This window comes from Macadamia integrifolia, chromosome 2 (assembly GCF_013358625.1).
Source record: "Macadamia integrifolia cultivar HAES 741 chromosome 2, SCU_Mint_v3, whole genome shotgun sequence".
Taxonomy (NCBI): domain Eukaryota; kingdom Viridiplantae; phylum Streptophyta; class Magnoliopsida; order Proteales; family Proteaceae; genus Macadamia; species Macadamia integrifolia.
Window position 1 is genome coordinate 6,014,677 of NC_056558.1, and position 24,719 is coordinate 6,039,395.

The window sequence follows — 24,719 nt, forward strand, 5'->3', positions numbered from 1 at the left end:
GTGCGATTGTACATCATACTTTGATCCTTTTGGGTATAACTGTGGATTGTATATTTTTGGGATTATATTATATGTCATGGATGAATGCAACAGAATAACTCGGATATTGCTATTATATTATCAATAGACGTTTCCCCATTTTTTTTATGATTTTGCTTCTATACTCTGGTTCCGCTGCTTATGTTGGTTTGTGATGTGAGATTGTGAAAATGTTAAGGTACTGCTATCAGAGATCTTAATACGTTTGTAAGACAGGTATGTGTCTTACTCACACCGCCGGTATTCCTAATGGTAAGTTGGGTTTACTGGAATTGGGGTGTGACATCAATGGCCTGATGGGATGGAAGATGTGAGAACTCGAGTTGCTACCTAGATTCCTTGTTTGTAATGGGATCGCAGGTCTTAGATAGTAATTTCTGATCAGCAACAAGTGGCAGCATTTCTGGGTGGGTTTGATCCTTGTAACAAACTCAACTAACTCTTAGGAACCTCAAAACCACCCAACAAACATAACAGAAAACTAAAGAAAGAACAGAAATCGCTGCAGGGATGAGAAGGGGAAGAAGAATGGAGGTTTGGTTCAGGCCTCTCACCTTCCCCTTGGAATCTCACCCTCTCAATTTCTTGAGCATCTCACTGATGGGGAAATCAAGGTGTACAGTCGAAAGAAGAAGAAGATTCAACCAGATCCATCTTTGTGGTTGGAAGATTAAACAAGAAAGAAGAAGGAAAGAGAGGAGTCGAACCAGCCTTCCAGCGCTGGGTTCGACCCCCCCTTGTCCTCCCAATCAGCAGATCTTGTGGACCCCACAAGATCTTATTTGATTATAGTATTTTACTTTAATTCTAGTGTTATTTGATTGTCTTACATAATTAGGAAACTAGGACTTCTTTCTATTAGTCTATTAGGTAGTTTTTTATTTCAAGCAATTGAGTTTCTAAATATCTTTTTTTTAGTTTTTATTTTTATTTTTGGAAGTTTATTCTATTTAAGTGTAAGGCCATTGGCCATTGTTTAATTCAATGAATGTGAATTGAAAAACAGCCAAGAGCAAAGCCCCCACCCCTCTCACGATTCTCTCTCTCTTTCAATCTCGTCTTTCTCACTTTCTCTCTCGCCTCTTTCCTCTCTTTAGTCTCTCGGCTCTCTCTTCTCTCTTGTCTCGCCTCCCTCTCTTTTTTTTTCATTCTTTTTTTTCTGTCCCTGCTGCGATTACTCACTACTACTGTTATATACTACTGCCATTACTCACTGCTGCTGCTACCCTTGGCTGTTGCTACTCTCGGTTGCTGTTTACTCTTTGCTGGTGCTGATCTCCTTTCATTGAATGGATTACTGCTGGCTGTATCTGCTGTCCATGAGTTGCTGAGAGCCCCAACATCATTCACCAAGCTACATCGACAATACTGAGGATCTCTATACAACCGGCTGGACTTATCTTCATCAACTAAAGGTGGACTGCATCTCTTTATTTTGGAGGACCTTGATCTCTTCTTTTGTCCTCAGATCTGGACAGCAGCATGGTAAAACATTAAACTAAACCCTCCCCACCTTCATTAATCCCTATTGTATATTGTAGCCCATTAACATTGAAACCAGCCTTTGCCCTTTGTTTATACCTATTTTTACCCGTTGTTTTAAGTCGTTTTGTCACTGTTATATCTCCAAAAACCTTGCTGATTTTCTATTTTAGTTGGTTGCTAGAGGACATTGATTGTTTGCATTTCTAATTTGGGTGTCTAGATTGATTTGTGCTGAACCTAACATTCGTATGTCGTTTGTTGCCTTCCCCATGTCCCCACTTGAAACTTAAGTAAGAATTTATGTGTTTTTTCGTCTAGATTATTATTGCTTTTTGCTACTTTGTTTATTAGTCTAATTTTATTTTGCATGCTTAATCTTGTTTGCTGAGTTTCTTTTTGTCCTATCTACCTAAGTCCCTTGAGTTAACCCTACCTAGTTAGTTAATCTTGTAGGAGACCTAGTCACCTAGGAACCCCCTACATCACTCACCCTCTTAATTCTGTCTCTCTCAGCCATGGAGAAGACTCAAACATTCATTAACCAAAACTTTTACCAAAGGCTAGGATCGATTACAATAAATAGGCTGTAAAGTCTTTACAAAAAGGAAATAATAAAATTGGAAATTGAATAAATTCCTTAACTGATTTTCTTGCTTGACAAGAAAATATTAAACTAACCACTTTGTTTAACATAAAACAAATAAAAGGAAACTAATAAGACTCTCCACCAAGAAATCTAAAAAGGAAACAGTTTTTGCTGCTTAACTAAGAAATAAAACAAAAACCAAATCTCCTCTAATGCTGGAATCGAGCTCCTCTTTTGCTTGTAGTCCAAGTTTTTCAATACAGATGCCATTTTCAAATCAATTCCTTCTAGAAAGAGAACCAACTTGTCAAGCTGTGTTTGACCAGTCAATTCTAGAAGACAAAAGACTGCAGCTGTAGGGTGAAATCGATGGGAACTATTTTCCCCTTTAAGAAACTTAATTGGCCATCCCCTTGTGCTGCCTCTCGATTAGCCAATGTTGGGGTTTGTTGGTCCTTCATTGGAACCTGGTTTGGTGGAACCAGCAGCCCTCTTATTTTGCAAGCTTGATCTACGTCACTGCAGGAATTGAGGAAGCAAATTTCTTGGATTTATAAAGCCATGGAGGTTTTATGTACTTACAACCTTTAAATAGAAACTAACTTACAATAGGAAAGGAAAGTGTACTTGAAATAGGGAAGAAAGAAATAGAAACTCTATCCATAATAGGAATAGATATCCCTTATTACTAAAATTATATCTTAACCAGTTAGATAGGTGTCCCATGTGATTAAAACTCTTTCCAAAGTGAGAATAGGAGTTCCATTCAGGAAAGAGACTATCCTAGTTCTCCCTAGCATGAGTGAGAAACCATACCTTGTCATGGGTCTTACCATACCATTCAACTCCCGCCCTCCAGCCCTAGTGAGTGAGCAGCAAGCTAATACCAGATACCAAGCTAAGGGATCAGTTGCAGCTTTTCGTCCGTCCAACATTGCAAACATACCTAGTCGTTGGAGTTTCGCCAGCACCACCATAAGTTGGGGTAAGGCGACGAAAGGCTACTTCAATGATGCAAACAGCCGGAACTCGAGAGGGTCGCCTTTGTAAGCGTTTGCCGGTAACCAAAGCATCTCGTTCCGTTCCCACAACCACTGTGGTACTTTGCTGATAGTCAGAGTGGGGGCCTTGCGCTTGAATTGAAGTAGCCCCTATGAGCTAATGCCCAAGGAAATAACAATTACTTAATGAAATAAAACAATCAAACTAAACTAATTAAGTAATTACCATGTGCCTATCTCCTACCCATATTTTAGTTCCATCGAAGTGCCCCTATTAAAAAGAAAACCCATTAGACAAAACCCATTAGAGCGAAGGCCAACTGGTATAGAACCCAATCCAAGGCTTAATTCCACTAAAATAAGCTCACTTTTGCTGATTTAATCTGCATCACTAAACCTATCCAAAAAGAACTAGCATTGCTAAGAAAACAATTATCGAAGTTCCAGTTGACCACACCTGGATGGGGCTTTGCTATGTAGGTTTATCATCCTAAGTTAGCCTTTTTGATGGAGAAAAAGAATGAAGAAGAAGAAGACATGACTAAGCATCCAGCCTTGCCTCAATTTGAGTCCCACTAGCCATTAAAGGTATCCCATCACATAACACTGAATCTCATAGAAACTATGAATCTCACAGGATAAAGAAAAGGCTCAAGCGAAAATGTCATTCATTGAATCATGTACAACGCTGGACCCCTTATAAACTTATATAAAAGACTCAAAAACAGACTCTAAAAAATAAAAAGGAAAGGCCTAAACTAATCCTTAACTAATAAGATAGCATAAACTGATTAGGAAACTAAAATAATGAAGGAAACTGACTAAAAACAGGAATGGACTTATAGAATCCTAATCCAGCCTGAATAAAATACTTAATAACAATTAAAATAAATAAATAAAGACAATTAACTAATCCCGTATGTCTAGCCTCTCCCTATATTGTAGGTCCATTAAAGTGGCCCATTATAATAAGAACACTTTGGATCACAGGCCCAACACATACATAGCCCATCCCAAAGCTTCTTTCTAATAAATAAATCCATATAAGTGATTTAAGTGCATTAATTCTCCTAGGCTTGAAGAAAATCCACGTCAAATGTTACTAAGTCGAGGAATCAATTTGATGTGGTGAACATCCATCTTCAAACCATAACAGAACTCTAGAAGCCTGTGGATGTTAGGAATGTAGTCTTTAAGGTGTGTACCTTTGTCTTCAAAGAACTTTGGTGGCATATGTTTGAGATTTAAAAGTAACCACAAGCGTATGGACTAGTATAGCTACAGGTCGAACACAAGGAGAGCAGCCACTTTATTTTTGGCTTCTTTAGTAACGTGAAAATGTATCGATTAATTATGGTGATCTACTTCTAACTACCGCTCTAAAACAAATGCATCTAAAAACGTCATAATCAACACATCTAGGAATTTAAATATTTCAAACCACACATAAAAAGTAAATAACTGAAAGTAAAAGTGCTGAAATAAAATAAATAAAATAAAAAGGGGAATAAAGCTAGAGAGAGGCACACAAGTAGGTTTCTCTACTTAGCCCGAGGGATGCACCGCAAATAATGCAAGCTTCCCTACTTGACTAGAGAGTTACTCTTACAAGGGCTGCACTACTTAGCTTTAGGGAAAGGGAGCCAAAGTAAATAACTGTAAGTAAAGGCAATAAAAGGACGGTTCCATTGCTATATAGGGGCAGAGCCAACACATCGTCTAGCCAGGTACCTTGGGGGAAAGGGAAATCGATAAAGTAAAATTGAAATTAAAAGTCTAAGTTAAGAATGAATGGGTAGCGAGAAGAGGGAATGAGAGGGGGTGAAAAGACTTATGTAGAAGCCTACCTACCTAAACTTTAATACTTAAACTTGAAAACTTGGTTGAGATTTGAAATACTACCAGTCCTAAAAACCAGATCTGGAATAAACCAAATCTGAAATTGCTAGGACTAGAGAAGACAAATCTGAATTTGAAAAGAGATGCTCCACACTTGGTTCTTATCACTTAGAACTAAGCCTAGAACTAGAAATTAAACTTTCAACTTCAACTGCATAAAACAATAAAAATAAAAACTTACATTAACAAAGAAAGAGACTTGCATTCCTAAAATAAACATACATTACATAAGTGTTTAAACAAAAAAAGTAAGAAGAAGACTAGAAGAAGAATTAGAGAAAACCTAGAGAAAAGAAAACCCTAAAAGTGAAGTGCTAGAGAAAGAGAGAAAACCCTAAAAAAATAGTGCTAGAGAAAGAGAGGAAGCCCTAATAGTAAAGTGCGCCCTCTCCCACACTTGGATGATTTTTATTTATAGGAAATAGGGGAGAAGGGGTCCAACGATTAGGGTTTGATTAGGTGGAGGAGAGAGAAGAGAGAAGAGAGAAGAGAGAAAGGGAGAGAATTGTAAGAGAGGAGAGTCTCCCACGATTTAGGTTTCCTAATTAGGGTTTGTTTAGATCTAAGGTGCGGATGTGGAGGAGACAGAAAAGAGAGGATAGAAAGGAAAGGAGCCCAACGATCAGGTTTTGAGGAGGTGGAAAATAGAAGAGAAAAGAGAAAAGAGAAAAGAGAGAAAAGAGAGAAAATAGGGGAAAGAACAAGAGAACATTCAAGTGCGGGCCCTCTTGGATCGTGTGGTGAGGTGGAGGGGAGAGAATGGAGAGAAAAGGAGAGAAAGTGGGGGAGAAAAGATCTCCAACGATTTCTCCTTTTTTTTTTTCCCTCTCTTATTGCACACAAAACCCCTCTTGGTCGAATTTCTATGACTTGAATATTCTTCTAATTTGTATTAGAAATTTCTTCCATGCCCCTTGTGCTTTAAGTAGGTGGAAAATAGAGAATCTTCAACCAAATCTCCAAAAAAATAGATCTTGGTTCCACGCCCAAGGAGAGAGTGGCGCCCAAGGTGGGTCCCTTTTGCATTGTTGGCTTCTGGAATATTCTTTTGCACCCCTAGGACAGCTACAGAAGGTCTGGGTCTGCATCTCGGTTATCTTCTGGACTTTTGGTCCATTATTCTTTTTCTGGCCCCGAAAAGAATAATCACGTGTACGGGTGCCAAAATGAATGTGTACTTTTAATGCAACATGTTCATCTTGCTCAGAATTTCGTCCTCTTCGCAACTATGAAAAGAAACAGGGCCTCTTTATGTGTAAAATTGACAATATGATGCCCAATAGTCCTTAAGGCCTTTAAAATACAAAACATACAAAAAGAGAGTAAAACCCAAGGTAGCTCCATTCTAAATATGTAAAATGCATGCTTTAGTACCTAAGATTTCACACGTAAACTTTTGAGTTTTCTATGGAGTGCCTAGAATTCTTCAAGCAACTTAAGAAAGAGTTGACCAATGCACCCATTGTTCAACCACCTGTTTGGACTGAACCTTTTGATCTGATATGTGATGCTTTAGATTTTTCCATAGGAGCGGTTTTGCGTCAAAAGATTAATAAGCTGCCCACTGTCATTTACTATGCTAGTAGGACCCTAAATGATGCACAACTCAACTATACTACCACTGAAAAATAATTTTTTGCTGTTGTGTTTGCGTTAGAAAAGTTCAGGTCTTATTTAGTTGGTTCACCTGTGGTGGTGTATATTAATCATTTTGCTCTTAGATGCCTTGTTCCGAAGAAGGATGCCAAAGCCCGTCTCATTAAGTGGTTTTACTTTTGCAAGAGTTTGATTTGGAAATTAGGGATAAGAAAGGAAGTGAAAACCTAGTTGCAGACCATTTATCCCGGCTTCCCAATTCCTTGACTGTCGATTCTCTAGTCAACGAGCATTTTCCAGATGAACAGTTACTTACAGTATCTAGTGAACCATGGTTTGCTGACATTGTCAACTTCTTAGTTTTGGATGCCTCCGGATCACTGGTCCACCCAAGATAGGTATCGATTCCTTTCCCAAGTCAAGTATTTCTTTTGGGACGATCCCTATCTTTTCAAAGTTTGTCCTGACCAAATTATCAGACGTTGTGTGCCTGATAATAAGCAGCTCTCAATCCAATCTTTTTGCCATGATTATGCATGTGGTGAACACTTTGGACCTAAGAAGACTACCGCGAAGGTTCTCCAATGCGGATTTTATTGGCCCACTCTTTTTAGAGATGCTTTTGATTTTTGCAAGGCTTGTCCTGCCTGCCAGTCTTTTGACAATGGGTGCATTGGTCAACTCTTTCTTAAGTTGCTTGAAGGATTCTAGGCACTCCTTAGAAAACTCAAAAGTTTACATATGAAATCTTAGGTACTAAAGCATGCATTTTACATATTTAGAATGAGTTACTTTGGGTTTTACTCTCTTTTTGCAGTTTTTGTATTTTAAAGGTCTTAAGGATTATCGGGCGCCATATCTTCAATTTTACACGTAAAGAGGTCCTGTTTCTTTTCATGGTTGCGAAGAGGACGAAATTTTGAGCAAGATGGACATGTTGTATTAAAAGTACACATTCATTTTGGCACCTGTACACACGATTATTCTTTTTGGTCTAGAAAAAAGAATAATGGACCAGAAGAGAACCGAGATGTAGGTCCAGACCTTCTGCAGCTGTCCCAGGGGTGCAAAAGAATATTCCAAATGCCAACAAAGCAAAAGGGACCCACCTTGGGCGCCACTCTCTCTCTCCTTGGGCGTGGAACCAGGATCTCCTATTTTTTTGGAGATTTGGTTGAAGATTCTCAATTTTCCACCTACTTAAAGCACAAGGGGCATGGACGGAATTTCTAATACAAATTAGAAGAATATTCAAGTCATAAAAATTCAACCAAGAGGGGTTTTGTGCGCAATAAGAGGGGTTTTCTCCCCTACTTTCTCTCCTTTTCTCTCCATTCTCTCCCCTCCACCTCATCACACGATCCAAGAGGGGCCCACACTTGAATGTTCTCTTGTTCTTTCCCCTATTTTCTCTCTTTCTCTCTCTTTTCTCTTTTCTCTTCTATTTTCCACCTCATCAAAACTTGATCGTTGGGCTCCTCTCCTTTCTATCCTCTCTTTTCCGTCTCCTCCACATCAGCACCTTAGATCTAAACAAACCCTAATTAGGAAACCTAAATCGTGGGAGACTCTCCTCTCTTACAATTCTCTCCCTTTCTCTCTTCTCTCTCCTCCACCTAATCAAACCCTATTCGTTGGACCCCCTCTCCCCTATTTCCTATAAATAAAAATCATCCAAGTGTGGGAGAGGGCGCACTTTACTATTAGGGTTTCCTCTCTTTCTCTAGCACTATTTTTTTTTAGGGTTTTCTCTCTTTCTCTAGCACTTCACTTTTAGGGTTTTCTTTTCTCTAGGTTTTCTCTAGTTCTTCTTCTAGTCTTCTTCTTACTTTTTTAGTTTAAGCACTTATGTAATGTATGTTTATTTAATGAATGCAAGTAATTCTCTTTGTTAATGCAAGTTTTTATTTTTACTGTTTTATGCAATTGAAGTTGTAAGTTTAATTTCTAGTTCTAGGCTTAATTCTAACTGACAAGAACCAAGTGTGGAGCATCTGTTTTCAAGTTCTGTTTTCAAGTTCAGATTTGTTTTCTCTAGTCCAAGCAATTTCAGATTTGGTTTATTCCATCTCTGGTTTTTAGGGCTGGTAGTATTTTAAATGTCAACCAAGTTTTCAAGTTCAAATATTGAACTTCAGGTTGGTAGGCTTCTACATAAGTTTTCTCACCCCACTCTCATTCCCTCTTCTGGCTACCCATTCATTCTTAACTTAGGTTTTTAATTTCAGTTTTATTAGGTTTTTAGTTTCAGTTTTATTTTATTGTTTTCCTATTCCCCCAAGGTCCTTGGCTAGACGATGCGTTGGCTTTGCCCCTATCTGGCTATGGAACCATCCTTTTATTGCCTTTACTTTCAGTTATTTACTTTGCCTCCCTTTCCCTAAAGCTAAGTAGTGAAGCCGTTGTAAGAGTTACTCTTTAGTCAAGTAAGGAAGCTTACATTATTTGCGGTGCATCCCTCGGGCTAAGTAGAGAAACCTACTTGTGTGCCTCTCTCTAGCTTTATTCCCCTTTTTATTTTATTTATTTTATTTCAGTACTTTTACTTTCAGTTATTTACTTTTTATCTGCATGGTTTGAAATATTTAAATTCCTAGATGTGTTGGTTAAGACGCTTTTAGATGCATTTGTTTTAGAGCGGTAGTTTGAAATAGATTACCATAATTAATCGATACACTTTCGCATTACTAAAAGAAGCCAAAAATAAAGTGGCTGTTCTCCTTCTGTTCGACCCGTAGCTCCACTGATCCGCTTAACAAACTCTATGTGCTAAACCTCTAAATCATTAACAACTGTGAATGTCATATCTATAGAGTTCCTTAACTTTGTGAACCTTATCATTGAAGGCTTGAGAGACAAGCTCTACCTCTTCGAGAATAGTATCATTGATGTCGACTATTTCTTTTGGAGTGTGCTTGACTTTGTCCTCTCTCTTGGCTTCATCTTCTACCACATTTCAACCTTGTCATCTTTGACCTCTTCTACAAAGCCTTCCACGGTAGAAGGAAACTCTTCCACCTTGCAAAAGTTCTGATCTTCCCCTTGGGTTATTGACACCTCTATGACTGCTATCTACTCTAGCCAAAATTGTGTAGGAAAATTGGATTCTCATTTTTTGGCTCATCCGAAGTGATAGGCTCCTCTTTAACTGCTTCCTTTATTTCTTCCTTTGAGTGTAATGTTGAACTTAACTTGTGCTTTAACATGGTTGATGGTAGACTCCCAATACTCTCCAACTTGCCAAGTGAACTTTAGATATGGATGTTTCAAGTTCTCTTCAGCTTTAAATGCCTTTTGAGGGTAATCTTGTTGAAGAGAGAGCTCTCTTTAAATTATGTTTTGTGGGGGGGGGGGTACTTGTTCGTCAACTCATGCTTCGTCTCTTCCCTAGTCCTAGATTCAAATCTTCTAAATCGGAGCCTTTCTTGATGGATTCTTCACCAATCTTTGTCATGACCAGTCAATCGTGAATAAACAAATCTAAGCTTCCTGTCCTCTGTCAAGTTGTACCAATCAAAATATTTTTCTAGAAAAACTAACCAAGTCCTAGGAAGTGCATAATATTTGGGATTAGAATCAATTCGCATATCTCTGATACCACATTGATTAGGGTGGGTAGGTAGGATGAACCTTAGGTTCAGATTACACACCCCTTTTTACAAGATCTCAAGCAAGCTCCAAAACAGAATTTAGGTCAACAATGGGCTTACTCAACCTTTTTTAATGAAGGTAAGATTTTTACCTAGGGTCACAAAGTGTTAAGAGTAAGTGACCCCAAAATACTGTGATGTTTCAACTGTTACATTTGAAGCAGTAATCAAAACAGAAAAAAATCTGAAACCCGTAATTAAAATTTGAGAGATTATTACAGAAGTAGATCAGCAGGTTTAATAGGGATAAAATCCAGGTTATAGGTAGATCCAACAGAGGAGAATAACATAGTTTATCTCATATTAATCCATCGGTTGGATGTTGAGATTGGACAGATTCTATCACACCCGGCTCCCGCTAGGATGCTTGTGGTGGGATTAGGACGCTTATCCGTCCTAAATCCGTACTAGTATCTCTGATAGCAGTACCTTAACCGTCCAATTGATGCAGATTCTTCACCAAACTAGGCTTGTTTTATTAGGAATAAGCCTAGGGTTGGGTTTCATACATGTTTGGCCTTTGATCCCATGTGTTTTGAGTGTAATAGGCCATTTTTATGGGCCTAAAAGAGGGGCTCTAAGATTGAGTACGGAATTACTAGTTAGTTTCCTTTTTAGTTGGGGATTGATGGAGTTATTTTAGTTTATTATTTAGTTTCTAAATCCAGTTTATTTAGTTTCTAATTTTAGTACTTTTAATTCCTAGTTTCTATTTCCAGTTTTAGTAACTAGAGGACCTTCTATTTTGTAAGTTTCTATTTCAATTTTTGGAAACTAAAGTTAGTTTCAATTTTATGTAACCCCCATCATTATTATAAATAAAGAAGTTGGCTCCCATTAAGCCTCCAACGATTTATGAAAAAAAAAACAATGCTTCTGCATTTTGCTCTTTGAGTGTGCTTTGTGTTTGATCAAAGTGTTGGAATTGGTGTTCGATCCAATCAACTCCTTGTGGCGTGAAGTCCAGGAGGTTTCTTCAAGTTCTTCTTCTTCTTATTTTCAAGGTTATTGCAAGGTTCCTCAAATCAGGTAAGAGATCTGAAACTGTGATTGAATTCTATTTCTGGAAATCTCTAGATTTCTCCCTACCGCCACTACTCTGTTCTGAAGATCCAGCCAGCCGATGGCCCTCCCTTTTTGATCGATTGTTGGGTGTATTAAGAGAGAGGTTTGACCCTGTTTTCAAGTCAATCAGACCAGGGGATCTTGAGATATGTGTATTTCTCCAATTCTGGTTGATTCTAATCTCTGTCCAGAATGTTGGTTTGAGTTGTTCTGATTATTGATGTTTGGTTGATGGTTTATTCTTCATTGAATTGGTATCATTAGTTGGGGATTTAAGTCCTTAAACCCTAGTTGTTTTCAGTTGCCGAATTAGTTGATTTATTGGGATCGATTGGACTAATCTTAGCCTATTTAGTTCAATTCTGTTATTGCACTGTTGTGTTATGGGTTAGTTCTTTGATTAAAAAGTTCTTGCAGTTGAGACTTGATTAGACCTCTATCTTAGTCTACATTAAGTGGTATCAGAGCATGGCTGAGAACACCCCTCCCACTGATTATGCAAAGTCTTTAGCTTCTATTATGGAGATGTTGCAGGCTATGAGAGCTGAACAACAAGCTCTTAGTGAAAAAGTGTTGGCTATGGTGACCCAACAACAACCTACACATGGTACTCATGTACCACCTGAAGTGGAAGCCCTTATGAACTTATTTGCTCAGTTGTCCCAATACCATATAACTCTCTACTCAAAGATTCCTCATATCTTTAAGAGACTCTAACGTCTTAATAAAGTGCTGCTGAATTGAAAAACCAAGCTGGTCAAAGGTTCAACTCAAATGGTCTATAGAAAACCAGAAGTGGTTTGGTTTGTATTGAACCATTGAACCATGATCAATCATATTTTAAATATTAGACTGAACCAGATTAAATCCATAAGACTATACAATGTGGCTGAACCAAGATATTGAGCCTATAATACGAAAATTGACCCATCAAGGGTTTAATCATTGAATTACTTGAATTGAAGATGGAGCATGCAGTTATCTTGGCACTTGTGTTGACACCAATGACAATAAGACATGTGTTGCAATGTGGTACTCAACACATAGATAACAAACTCCTTTGGAATTGGTGGCAACATATCCAATCACAAGAGCCAATTATGAGCACAACCATAGGAGTGCCCACCGCATCTTTCCAATCCTATGCGTTGAAAAAAGAATTTTCTCAAAGAAACTCCCCCTAAATGATCTCTCACCCCCTTTGTTAACAATTTCAAAGGGTGGTACCATATCTTGGGAATTAAATTCCGTTGGACTCCACCTTCACCAATAGAAGTGGAAGAGCAAAAATGGAAAGCAATAAGCTCGAGCTCCCCCTTTCCCATGCGCCTAAGCGCCTTAATGCTGGGGAAAGATCATCACACCCAATTTCTTACAAAGATGCTCAAAGGCATCCTTGGGTAATGGTTTTGTGAATATATCTGCAACCTGCTCAGTAGTGGGAACAAATTCAAGCTGAACCTCACCTTTAATGAATTTTTCTCGTAGAAAATGGTGCATGATAGCAATATGCTTCATACGAGAATGCATGACAGGGTTTTTGAGATGCTAATAGCAATTGTGCTATCACAAAAAATGGAAATAGGCTTTACCTGCTCAACATATAGGTCTTTCAACATCTGTAGCATCCACAAGATCTGCGTACAACATGTAGTTGCTGCTATGTATTCCGCTTTTGCAATAGATAGAGATACCAAAACCTGCTTCTTACTGTGCCACGCAACTAGACTATTGCCTAAGTAAAATGCTCCACTGCTCGTACTCTTACGATCATCTACACTGCCTGCCCAGTCTGCATCTAAGTATGTAGTAAGTGTGAAATCACCACCTTTGGGGTACCATAATCCATATTCCAAGGTCCCTCTAAGATATCGAAATATCTGCTTCGCTGCTACAACATGTGATTCCTTTGGACTGGCTTGATAGCGTGCAACCATGCATACTGCTTGTAATATATCCGGTCTTGATGTAGTCAAGTACAATAAGCTACCAATTATAGATCTATACATCGTTTGATCAATTGTAGGTGACTCATCATCCTTACTCAACTTACATACTATCATCATAGGTGTACTAACCGACTTGCAGTCTCCATCATGAACTTCTTGAGTGTCTCTTTAATATATTTCATTTGAGAAATAAAAATGCCACTTTTCAACTGACGTATCTGCAAACCAAGAAAATAAGACAACTCACCAATCATGAACATCTCGAACTCAGTTTGCATTCTTTCTGCAAAGTCCTTGCATAACTCGTCCTTGTGGCCTCCAAAAATGTTGTTCTCGGACTTGATATAGAGATTGCTGTCCATGAATCCTTTCTTGAATCCCAACTGACATAGATAGGTATCTAAACGTGAATACCATGCTCTCGGTGCTTGTTTCAGTCCATATAGTGCTTTTTTCAGTCTTCGTACCATTGTAGGATCTGCACTCAGCTGGAATCCATCTGGTTGTTCGATGTAGACTTTCTCCTCGAGCATCCCATTTAAGAATGCTGACTTGACATCCATTTGATACACTCTGAAACCTCGATGCACTGCCAAAGCTAGAAATAATCCGATAGCTTCCATTCTTGCAACTGGAGCAAAGGTCTCTTCAAAGTCAATTCCCTTTACTTGTGCATAGCCCTTGCATACCAATCTTGCTTTGTTTCTCACAACTTGGCCATCCTCATTGAGCTTGTTTTTGAAGACCCACTTTGTACCAATGACATTCTTATCAGCTGGTCTTGGTACTAAAGTCCAAGTCTTATTCTTCTCTATTTGATCAAGCTCCTTTTCCATTGCTTTCACCCAACTTGCATCTTGTATCGCCTCTGCAACTGATTTTGGCTCTACAAGAGACAACATGGAGTAGGTGTTAGCAGTCTTCATCCTCTTGGTTTGAACACCGGCATTTGGATCACCAATGATTTGTTGGCTTGGATGATTCGTTTGGAATCTACTAGAATTCAAAGTAGTGTCCTTTATTTGTTCCTCTGAGTCTTCATCTGCAGGTTCCATTGACTTTGATGTGCTATCCTCCTTAATTTCACCTTCTTCAATGTCATCGGAAAAATCTTCACACATTGGTAACTCTTTGTTGGGGTCTCTGGATATTGTCCTCTTCTCATCAATAGTGACATCTGCACTTTCAATAAGTTTCTGTAGTCTTTTATTGTAGCATCTGTATGCTTTGCTTTGACTGGAATAGCCTAAGAAAATGCCCTCATCTGCTCGATCTTCAAACTTCCCGAAGTTTTGATCTGACCTCTTTATGTAGCATCGACTACCAAACACTTTGAAGTGCATAACAATTGCTTTTCTTCCAAACCATAGCTCATAAGGTGTTTTATTCTCATGGGGTCGAAGCATGCTTCTATTTTGAATGTAGACAGTTGTGTGGACTGCTTCCTTCCAGAATGTGGCAGCAACATTGCTCTCAATCATCATGGTACGAGCCGTCTCCTATACTGTTCTATTCAGTAGTCTACGAAATCATCTAACTTGAACTCACCACCTTTGTCAGACCTTAAACATTTGATTTTTCTGCCAATCATGTTCTCTGCCTGACTCTTGAAGATCTGGAACCGATGTAGTGCTTCTGACTTATGTTTCATGAATAGTACCCATGTCATCCTAGAATAATCATCAATACATAGCATGAAGTACCTATCACCATTAAGGCTTTGTGTCCTCATGGGTCCACACAAGTCAGTGTGTACCAATTGTAGTGGCTCAGTGCTGTAATGCTCCTTAGCTTTATGAGTTAATCTGGTCTGCTTGCCATTCTGACATGAACTACATATGGATTCTGCAGGCCTTTTTGATTTTTGGATTGTTTCTCACTGCGTTCTTAGAGCTTATTTTGACTAGGTTGTCAAAGCTGATATGACCTAGCCTCTTGTGCCATAGCCAGTTCCCCTCCTGTTGTCCCATCAAACAAGAACCTTCCATTTTGTTAGACAACATATAAAGGTTTCCTCAAGTTCTTGTACCAACTGCTACAAGCTTTCCATTGCTAAATTTTTTGATCTCGCATCCATAAGTGTTGAAGATGACGTCATGCCCTTTGTCACATATCTAACTGATACTAAGCAAGTTGTGCCTTAACCTTGTCACCTAGAGAACATCATGGGACTTAGATTTTCCTTCAAAACTGACTGTGCCCTTGCCAACTATTTTACCTTCATCATTGTCATAGTGTTTAAGGCGCTGCTAAGGCGACGCCATACCAGCGCCTTGGCGCTGCTAAGGCGACGCCATACCAGCGCCTTGGCGCTGATGCGGTTTAGAGATGGTAAGGCAGTGCTCTGCCTTACGTGAAGTGGCGCCTTATGGGGTTTTTTTTTTTTTTTTTTTTTTAAACTCATTTAAAAATTACTTGATGAAGATTCCAAATATAGATTTTTTATTAGTAGGTGTATGATTTTGTTAACACTTGAGATGTATGGGATCAACTTTACTCCACCAAAAATAACCAAAACAAACAAAACAAAAACACGATTCACAAACAGGGTTTGGATTTTGTCAAGGGTTTTAAGAAAGGGCTTTGGAAAGGAATCAAGGAACAAGGAAGAAGCACTTATCTAGGCGACCATTTTGCTCCGGCAGTGGTGAATTTGCTCTAGCAGTGGTGAGCTTCATTATTTCTTGACAGGAGTAGAAATATAGTTGGATGACCTTAGGGCTTAGGCACTCATTTTGGCATTATAGAAGTAAGTATAATAAATACTTGTATTTTTTATGTCTTATTTTCTTTATATTTATAATTTTGTTTCATAATTATGTATTTATATTATATGTTAACATGTTATGATGATTGATGATTGACGATTGATGAAGATGAACTTAGTTTATTCACTTTATTGATTTGTTTTCTTGATGAATATCTTACATTGGTATGAATATGAACCTTTAATATTTATTTAACATATGAGTAATAGGATTCAACTAGATTTGAGCCATATAGATTGGTTTTATAAAAATATTACATAGGAACGTTTTAGTCGATAAGGCGACGCTTTATGCCGCCTTATCGTTAAGGCGCTCCGAAAGACCCTCAAACGCCTCTGTCGCCTTACCGCCTTAAAATCTATGATCATTGTTACCAAACCTGACGGAGCCTCCATCATGCTGCTGGTACTCCTCGAATATGTCCTTATTACTTGTCATGTGTCGTGAACATCCATTGTCGAGAAGCCAAGGCAATTGCTTGTTCTGAGCTTTGAGTGCTGTCTTCACTACCATAGAACTAGTCTCAACACCATTCTTCTTTTTCACCAAAGTCTTTACATTGCCTGTTTTGTCCTTTCTGCTTGTTTAAGATTGAGTGTGATTTTTACTTTCCTGCATGTGATTAGTATGCAATATTCTTCTACAATACTTAGCAGTGTCCATACATGTTACGTTGATAGCATCTTATTATATCTTGCATTGATGGAAAGAGATGATTCTTAAGATGATTCTTAGTAAAGTAGTTTCTAGGAGAATTGATCATCCTACACTCAGAGAATTTATGGCCATAAGAATTGCAGCTATAACAGTAGCAAAAAAATGGAGTGCACCTTGGTGGTGCAGGTGACCAGATAGATGGTGCATAATTCCAAGATCATTGATGTGTAAATCTGATACCATTTTAACCAGTGGGTGCTTTTATCTGCTTTTCTGACAGGTTGATGGAATCATCAATAGTCTCTTTGCCTTTTGTAGTCTGCTTTGATGACTCACCCTCATAGCCTAGGCCAGACTTGATGTGCACAGGTCTCTAGCAGCTAAGTATCTCATCAAGCTTACTGGTTTGAGGATCAGTGGATGATTGGGTACTATATTTCTTCAATTTTTCGCTCAACATGACAACCTCTGCCTCAAGCTTACAACAGTCAACAGATTTGAGGGAGAGTTGAGCCTCAAGATCATCGGAAACCTTATTAGACTCTTCCAACTGAACCTTCAACTCAAGAATCTTCTGCTCAGCTTTCTTGAGTTTCTTCATAGTCTTCTTGTTGCTTATGCGTTCAGTCTCTAGCTCATCAAGAGCTGCATTGAGTTCTTCTTTTAAGTAAACTTCAGCCTCCTCATCGTTGTCATCAGTTTCAGAACAAGTAGTGGGGTAACCATTAGACTTCTCAGTAATTTCACTTAGTGCCATGAACAATGCCTCATCTGCAGTTTCATCTTCTGACTCATCTTCAAAACTGTCACCTGAAGTGCTGCTATGGTGTTTGGAATTGAGTTCTTTACTCTTTGACCTCCCTTTCTTGAAGAAAGTATTTTTCTTCTTGAATTTCTTAGATTCATCATTGGTATCTTTATGCTCGTGTGAACACTTAGTAGCAAAGTGTCCAACACCTCCACAATTGAAGCATTTGAATCATTGAATGGTAATTTACCTTTATACTTGCCGTTACCTCGCTTCAGCTTTCTAACAAAGTTTGTTTCGCCATCATCACTCTCAGTATCAGTATTAGTATCAGTATCGATATCAACTTCTTCGGATTTAGGCTTAATTTGCTTCTTCTTTTGAACCTTGAATGCAGCTGTCTTGTCAATTGCTTTAGGTCTATCAATATGCATCTCAAAAGCTGAAAGGGAACCATGCAACTCGTCCATGCTAAAGGTATCAAGGTCCTTAGCTTCTTCAATGACAGACACTTTCGAATCGAATCAGGGTGGCAATGATCTCAGGACCTTCTTCACAGTTACTGGGTCTTTAATTTCTCCCCCAAGTCCTCTGATGGCATTGACTGTCTCATTAACCCTCAGCATGTAGGCCTCAAGACTTTCATCTTCTAACATCTTCAGACATTTGAACTGAGCTCTGTGAGATTGTAGCTTTGCTTCCTTGATTTTTGCATCTCCTTCATGTATACTGCATAACTTATCCCAGATTTTCTTGGTGGTAGTGCAGCTCATTACCTTCACAAGTTCACTATCAACTAGTCCGCTCATCGGTGCATTCTGAACTTTGCTATCATACTTATAGGCTTTTTTCTGTGTAGTTTCAGTTAGTGGTCCTTCCACAGGTGTGTAGTCATTCTCAACAGACATCCAGACGTCGTATCCAAGTGACCTCAAGTAAGTTCTCATCCGAAGCTTCCAAAAAGTGTAGTTTGTACCATCGAACAGTGGTGCTTTTGACGAGCCTTCACGACTGGCCATTGGGTGCTCAGGATACTTCCCATGCGGTCAAACGATGCAAGGGAACCTTCTGCTCTGATACCACTTTTTGTACCCAATGGATCACTTAGAGGGGGGGGGGTGAATCAGTGATGTCTAAAAAACAATCCTCACAAATTGCCTCACGTGCACACTCGTCAGTTAATACCTGAAAACAAATCACAAACCACAACACAAAGAGATACGTGGTTCGGCACTGTGCCTACATCCGTGAAGCAAATGACCATTTGAGCTACAACTCAAATCTGGCCTTAGTAATTCGATTGCATCCACAATCAGGAGCACCAACCCCTTTACAAGATTCAACACAGCACCCACTATATTTGGAGCTACAACCCCAACTACGCTTGTCACGTACCCACGCAACAGCGTTTACACCCAATCACCAATAAACAGAGGTTTATAATGAAAACCCTAAAACATCAAGTCTACCCATAACCCAAGAATAGACTTACATTCAATAGAAATCAAAATTTAAACAAATAATGCACCCACTTTGATTTCTTGGTCTTCAGTCTATGCACACCTTCTCAGACAAGGTGTATTTTAGGAAACTTCAAATAACAACCAATAACTTCCTTCACAAATCCAAATTAAAGATGAATGAAATGGCAGCACTTCAATTTCAGATATAACCCCATTCAATCACAGTAGCAACAATAACAGTATGCATATTCAAGACAGTAGTAGGAACATCAATATATGAAAGTTCTTCAATTAAACTGATGGACTTGTGGCAATATTGATTGATTAAAGCAACCTCAGATATCAACTACGATATGAATATACATATTTTAAAATTCAGATTGTAGCTGGATATATATAGAACCAAACCTGAAATTCTGAGATCGCATGCAGTAGACTTCCTTTAAAACTTGAACAATGCAGCAATAGTTCCTATAGCAATAACTGGCAGCACCTCCTCTCCTTCTTTGGTGCAGCAACAACGAACCCTTTCCTCCTTCCTTTGGTCAGCAGGGAATCAGAACAAATATGGAGTCAAAGCAGTAAGAACGAATAAAAAAAAAGATATGACCAGCAAACTCTCTCAATCTGTTGCTCTCCCTCTCTTTCTAAATTTTTCTGCCTGCCTTCCTTCCCCTTTTTTTTTTCGTATGAGGAAGACCTCTTTTTATACCTAGCATAACCGACTTCAGAAAGTAATTCCGTATTGGAGTTCTTCTCCTAATTCCTTTTGATCTCAAATCTGAAATTTTCCCTTTTTATTTGGACTGTACTTGGGATGTATGCACGAGAGACTCCTCTTGATATCGGCTGCTTTCTCTTTCTACTTCTTTCTTTCTAATCTGAGTTAATAGCTGCACACGTAAACGGATCCAGCAAGGCCGATTTTCTAGATGTCCATCTGAAATAAGGATTCTTTTTGGCTGGAAATATTAGAAGCAAGAGAGACTCCTTGCTGTCCTATATCAGTAAAAACTCTTCTTGCAGCCCATGTATAAGAAGGATTACTTCCTTGTTGGACTCCAACTCTTGGAAATACAACAGACTTCTATTTCTTTTCTTTCTATGGAGCATAGGGTATCCACACATGACTTGGGAATCATAATTAGATAAGGATTTAAAAGATTTATCTGCTGTATATGAATTTCAGTCCCAACTAACTTGCTGAGATTTGTAGACAAAATTGTATCAAAGATGTTGATCTGGCTATGCTGCTGAACCATTATTCATAAAGAATGGCTGGGACATTAGATAATGATGTTGTATTGAATCAAAGTCTAGAAGCTGACTCACCATTCCACTAATTAGCTGTCTGATTCAACAAATCAACTTGTCCCAATACCGATAGTTATTAAGGCGGTGAGGCGACCGAGGCATTTGAGGGTCTTTTGGAGCGCTTTGGCGACAGGGTCGGTATAAGGCATCATCTTATCGAGTAAAGCGTTCTTATTAAAAATTATATAATATTACTCATATACTAAATAGAGATTAAAGATTCATATTTCATTCCAATACAAGATATTCAAAAAAAAAAAAAAAAAAAATAATAATAAAGTGAATAAACTAAGTTCATCTTCATTAATCATCATTATAATTCATAGCATATAATATAAAATATATTATTCATCCAAAAAAAATTTAAATATATAATTTTGAAACAAAATTATAAATATAAAGAAAAGGCCATCAGAACAGGCTAAGTCCTTGATCGATTGGGGCTCAAAACTGGGCTGTGGCAGGATAGGGAGATCGACCACCCTTGCCAAAGTACATAGTAATGTACCTAAGTTCTAAACTATACTTTATTGTGTAGTATGTAATTTGTATTCCATTCCATGCTAGGCAGCAGGCACAAGTAGGACTTCCAAGAGAAGTTTTAGAGACCAATACCAGCTACATTGGAGGTTCAATGGCTCTCCAGATAGAAGAAAGAAGATAAAAAATGAAAAGCAGAAGAGATAGAAGAAGAAAAACCAGAAGAGAAAGAAGATGAAAATAAAAAAACAGAAGAGGAAGAAGAAGAAAGAAGATGAAAAAAAATTCAAAAAACGTACCTTATCGGAGCTGCCTTGGTCTAAGGAAGGCTCACCGGAGGAGTGTCACTAAGCAAGATCCGAAGGAGGAAGGTGCAATCGGCTCCTGGTTCTCTCAAAAGGGCCAAAACCCTTGCGTGATTTGCGATTTGTTTTTTTTTTTTGTTGAGGTTTTTTTATTTTTTATTTATATATCCTTGATTCCATGCTTCTCTTGTGTAAACTTTTTTTATAGAGATGTAAAACCCATTTGGAATCAGTGGTTAAAAAAAAAGAAAAAGTTAATAAAACAATGCACTTAAGGCGTCTGCCTTGTCCATGGAGCGCTATAAGGCGTCGCCTTAGATGCCTTATAGCGCCTCATCCCTTAAGGTGGTCTCCTTAAGTGCAACCAGTAATGCGTAGTATTGCCTTAAATACCGCCTCAGCGCCTAGGCATCTCCTTACCAGCGCCTTGGCAACTCCTTAATAAGTATTGGCAATACCATATAACTCTCTACTCAAAGATTCCTCATATTTTAAGAGATTCTAACGTCTTTATAAAGTGCTGCTGAATTGAAAAACCAAGCTGGTTAAAGGTTCAACTCAAATGGTCTATAGAAAACTAGAATTGGTTTGGTTTGTATTGAACCATTGAACCATGATCAATCATATTTTAAATCTTAGACTGAACCAGATTAAATCCATTAGACCATACAATGTGGCTGAACCAAGATATTGAGCCCATAATATGAAAATGGACCCATCAAGGGTTTAATCATTGAATTACTTGAATTGAAGAGGAACCATGTAGTTATCTTGGCACTTGTGTTGACACCAAATACAATAAGACATGTGTTGCAATATGATACTCAACTCATAGATAACACATCCATTCATCCACTTCACACATACAAACATGGGCACCTGCACGTGTGCCATCTTACCTGTCTTACCTTTCACATTTCATATTCATCAACTTCACCAATGTAGAATTCAACAATATATATATATATATATATATGCACATCCACAATCAATATATGCATGAACAACAATAAGAAACACATTAAAAGAAAGAGGATCAGGGGCACCCACTCACTTTGGTACTCTGAAATTGATAACTTCCCTTCTGGTACTGAACAAGCTCCCACAATGCTATTTAAATTTCCTAAAACCAGAAATATATTTATACATGGTATTAAAAATCAATTTGTAATCATTCATCCCTAATAGGGTCATCTATGATCTCTCCTATAAGGTCTACAAGTCCCCTTTAAGTTTGACAGATTTCAGTTAAATACTGGAAGCAAACTGGTCCCTGGAAGCCTAACCGGCTGGAGACTCTGGGACCAACCGGCCGGCTTGTGATCTCCCACTGGTTGTCCTTTTTTCTGCAGAATTTCGATTCTGCCAGTGTTCTGCAGAAATCCAACTCTGTATTTGGCCCATACACCTCTGTTTTAAGGCTACGTTCACATAATAGCAGTATTTCACCTTGATTCAAGTCTTCTATAAGTCCATTCAAAATTTCCATTTTTAATTCCTTAATTTATACAAGTAATTCAGCGGAAATTTCCAGATTTTCCTCAATTTGAATCATGTTCTTACACAGAGCTTGAATTAAAGGTGGGATTTCAGTATCCAGCCTCTAATTTGATGATCAACTCCCAAATTGGACATCCATGCATAGAATCCATACCCATATTCCCTTTGCATGTAACTCTTAAACCTTAAAACAGTAAAATCAAGATGGGTTTTCACCTTATTTACAAGTAATTTTCTCTGTTTTAAGAATTTAAACAAGAACCTCAGTCTTCCAACCCCATTCGGCTATGAATAGTGAGCATACAGTTTCAGATTTTAGAAGTTCCTTTCCAATTTCTTCAAAACAGTAAAATATCATTACTTAAAGTCCTTGATCCTTGCTGAATTCTCAAATTTTCACTTCCATCTCCCTAGTTAGCCAAATCGGCCGACTCTTACTTCCAATCATCATCACTCTTGCTATTTCAAGTTGATAGAAGATTAAATCTCTTACCTGATTGCAGAACTCTCTAATTGCTGCCTTAAGAAATCAATTAACCTCTTGATTTCCTCCTCTTCTTCTCTTCTTTTACCTTCTCCTTTCTTTCTCTTGTTGTTCAAGTGAGAAATAAGAGCACTAAGGTCGGTGGAGATCTATTTATAACCCCATCTCCCTTAGTGGAGAGTTACTCCTATTTATATTATATATATATATATATACTTGTATATATTACTTACATAATATCATAATATAATGCATATATATATAAAATTTATTACATACTTAACTTTGATTTCTATAGTTCTTATATAAATTATTATTATTTTACTTATTTTATCGTAAAAGACTCATAAAAATAGGTCCTTATGAAAAATTACAAAGGTGGACCCACAACAGTAAAAAATGACTATTTTGTCCAACTGACAGCATGGTTTCAGAACTTGGCGAGATCTCGCGAGATCTCGTTATTTCTAAAAGGCGAGATGGCCCAACTGGCGAGGCAAAAAAACAACCAAATCTCTAGCGAGATTTTGGTCGAAATCTCGACTCGACCAGTTTCGGTCCAATTTCTGGTTTGGGCCACACTATATATACATGATTTCAACCCTAAGAGGCGAGATATCTCGCTAGTTTCGCCAGGTTTCACCTGGTTTTGCCTTTGGGACCTATTTTTGAGAGAAAAAATACACAAAATCTGTGGAACATCTGTTCTTTCTTGGAGATCTTCACTCTTAGTTGCATTGAAGCAAAGATATTCAAGATTGGTGGTGGCTTTTCCCCTCAAGAACACTCTTAAGGTAAAAACTTCTTCCCAAACCTTTTTTTTTTTCAAAGTAACATCATCAAATCTTGTTTCTTACCCTTGGTTTTTTTTATATGTTATGATACTAAGGGTGATCTATACAGTCATGGAAGAAAAATTAATTTTCTATTTTTAAATTAATTTTTTTATTTTTCTGTTACAATAAATGCTTTTCTTGGAAAAATATGATTTATGTAAGATGTTTGGTACTCATTTTTTTATATGTTGGTCACCAAAGGCTGATCTATAGCTTCATGATGGCCATTTTTTTTTCAGCCAATAAATAAATAAATTAATTTTCTGAAATATATAATATATATTAAATAATGACAGAAAAATAAAAAAATTATAAAAAAAAATTATTTTTTTAATGGAAAATGACTCTAATGTTGTGTAAATATTGTTTGTATATTTTGAAATGAAAATGGTTGATGTAGATACGATTGCCCTTTCTTGGTTAGACTAGCATGACCGGCTTTGGAAGCCAAGAGCCAAGAAGAACCGGTTCAACCTAGGGTTTTGGTCCAACAAGGGTTGGAAATAAAATTAGTAGTTTACTTAGTATTTTATTTCATGCTTTTATTTTCCAGACTTGAACGTAGAGTAGGATTTACTTCCTTACTTTGGTTTCCTTTTTATAGTTGTTTCCTAGTTTAGGCTAGTTTCCATTTCAGTTAAGTTTCTAATTTCATGTTCCTATTTTCCTATATATTGGCTGTAATAGATTGAAGATTTAGAGAGTGATTTTGATTATTGAATGAATGTGTTGAGTGTGATTCTCCTTTTTCCCCCTCTCTACTCTGATTTCCCTTTCTTCCCTAAAGGTTCTCTATCAACTTGGTATCAGAGCCGAAGGATCCTATTCCTTCCCCATCTTTCTTCTTCCCTTCCCATTCTCTATGTCGGCTTCCACTGATACTGAGAACAAAAA

General features: G+C 37.9%; 1 protein-coding gene across 6 annotated transcripts in view; it reads left to right on the forward strand.

The window, feature by feature from the left end:
- The window catches only part of LOC122071582 (uncharacterized protein YnbB-like), a 90,761-nt gene that overhangs the window by 26,295 nt on the left and 39,747 nt on the right, over positions 1 to 24,719 (forward strand). Inside the window, exon 1 of one of the 6 annotated variants that reach the window (XM_042635994.1) lies at positions 23,203 to 23,783. The exons of the other annotated variants lie outside the window; for them this stretch is intronic. Within the exon in view, the coding sequence (XP_042491928.1) occupies positions 23,352 to 23,783 (432 nt within the window). The 5' untranslated portion in view covers positions 23,203 to 23,351. Of the gene's footprint in view, positions 1 to 23,202; positions 23,784 to 24,719 lie in introns of those variants that run through there. 6 annotated transcript variants of the gene reach the window in all.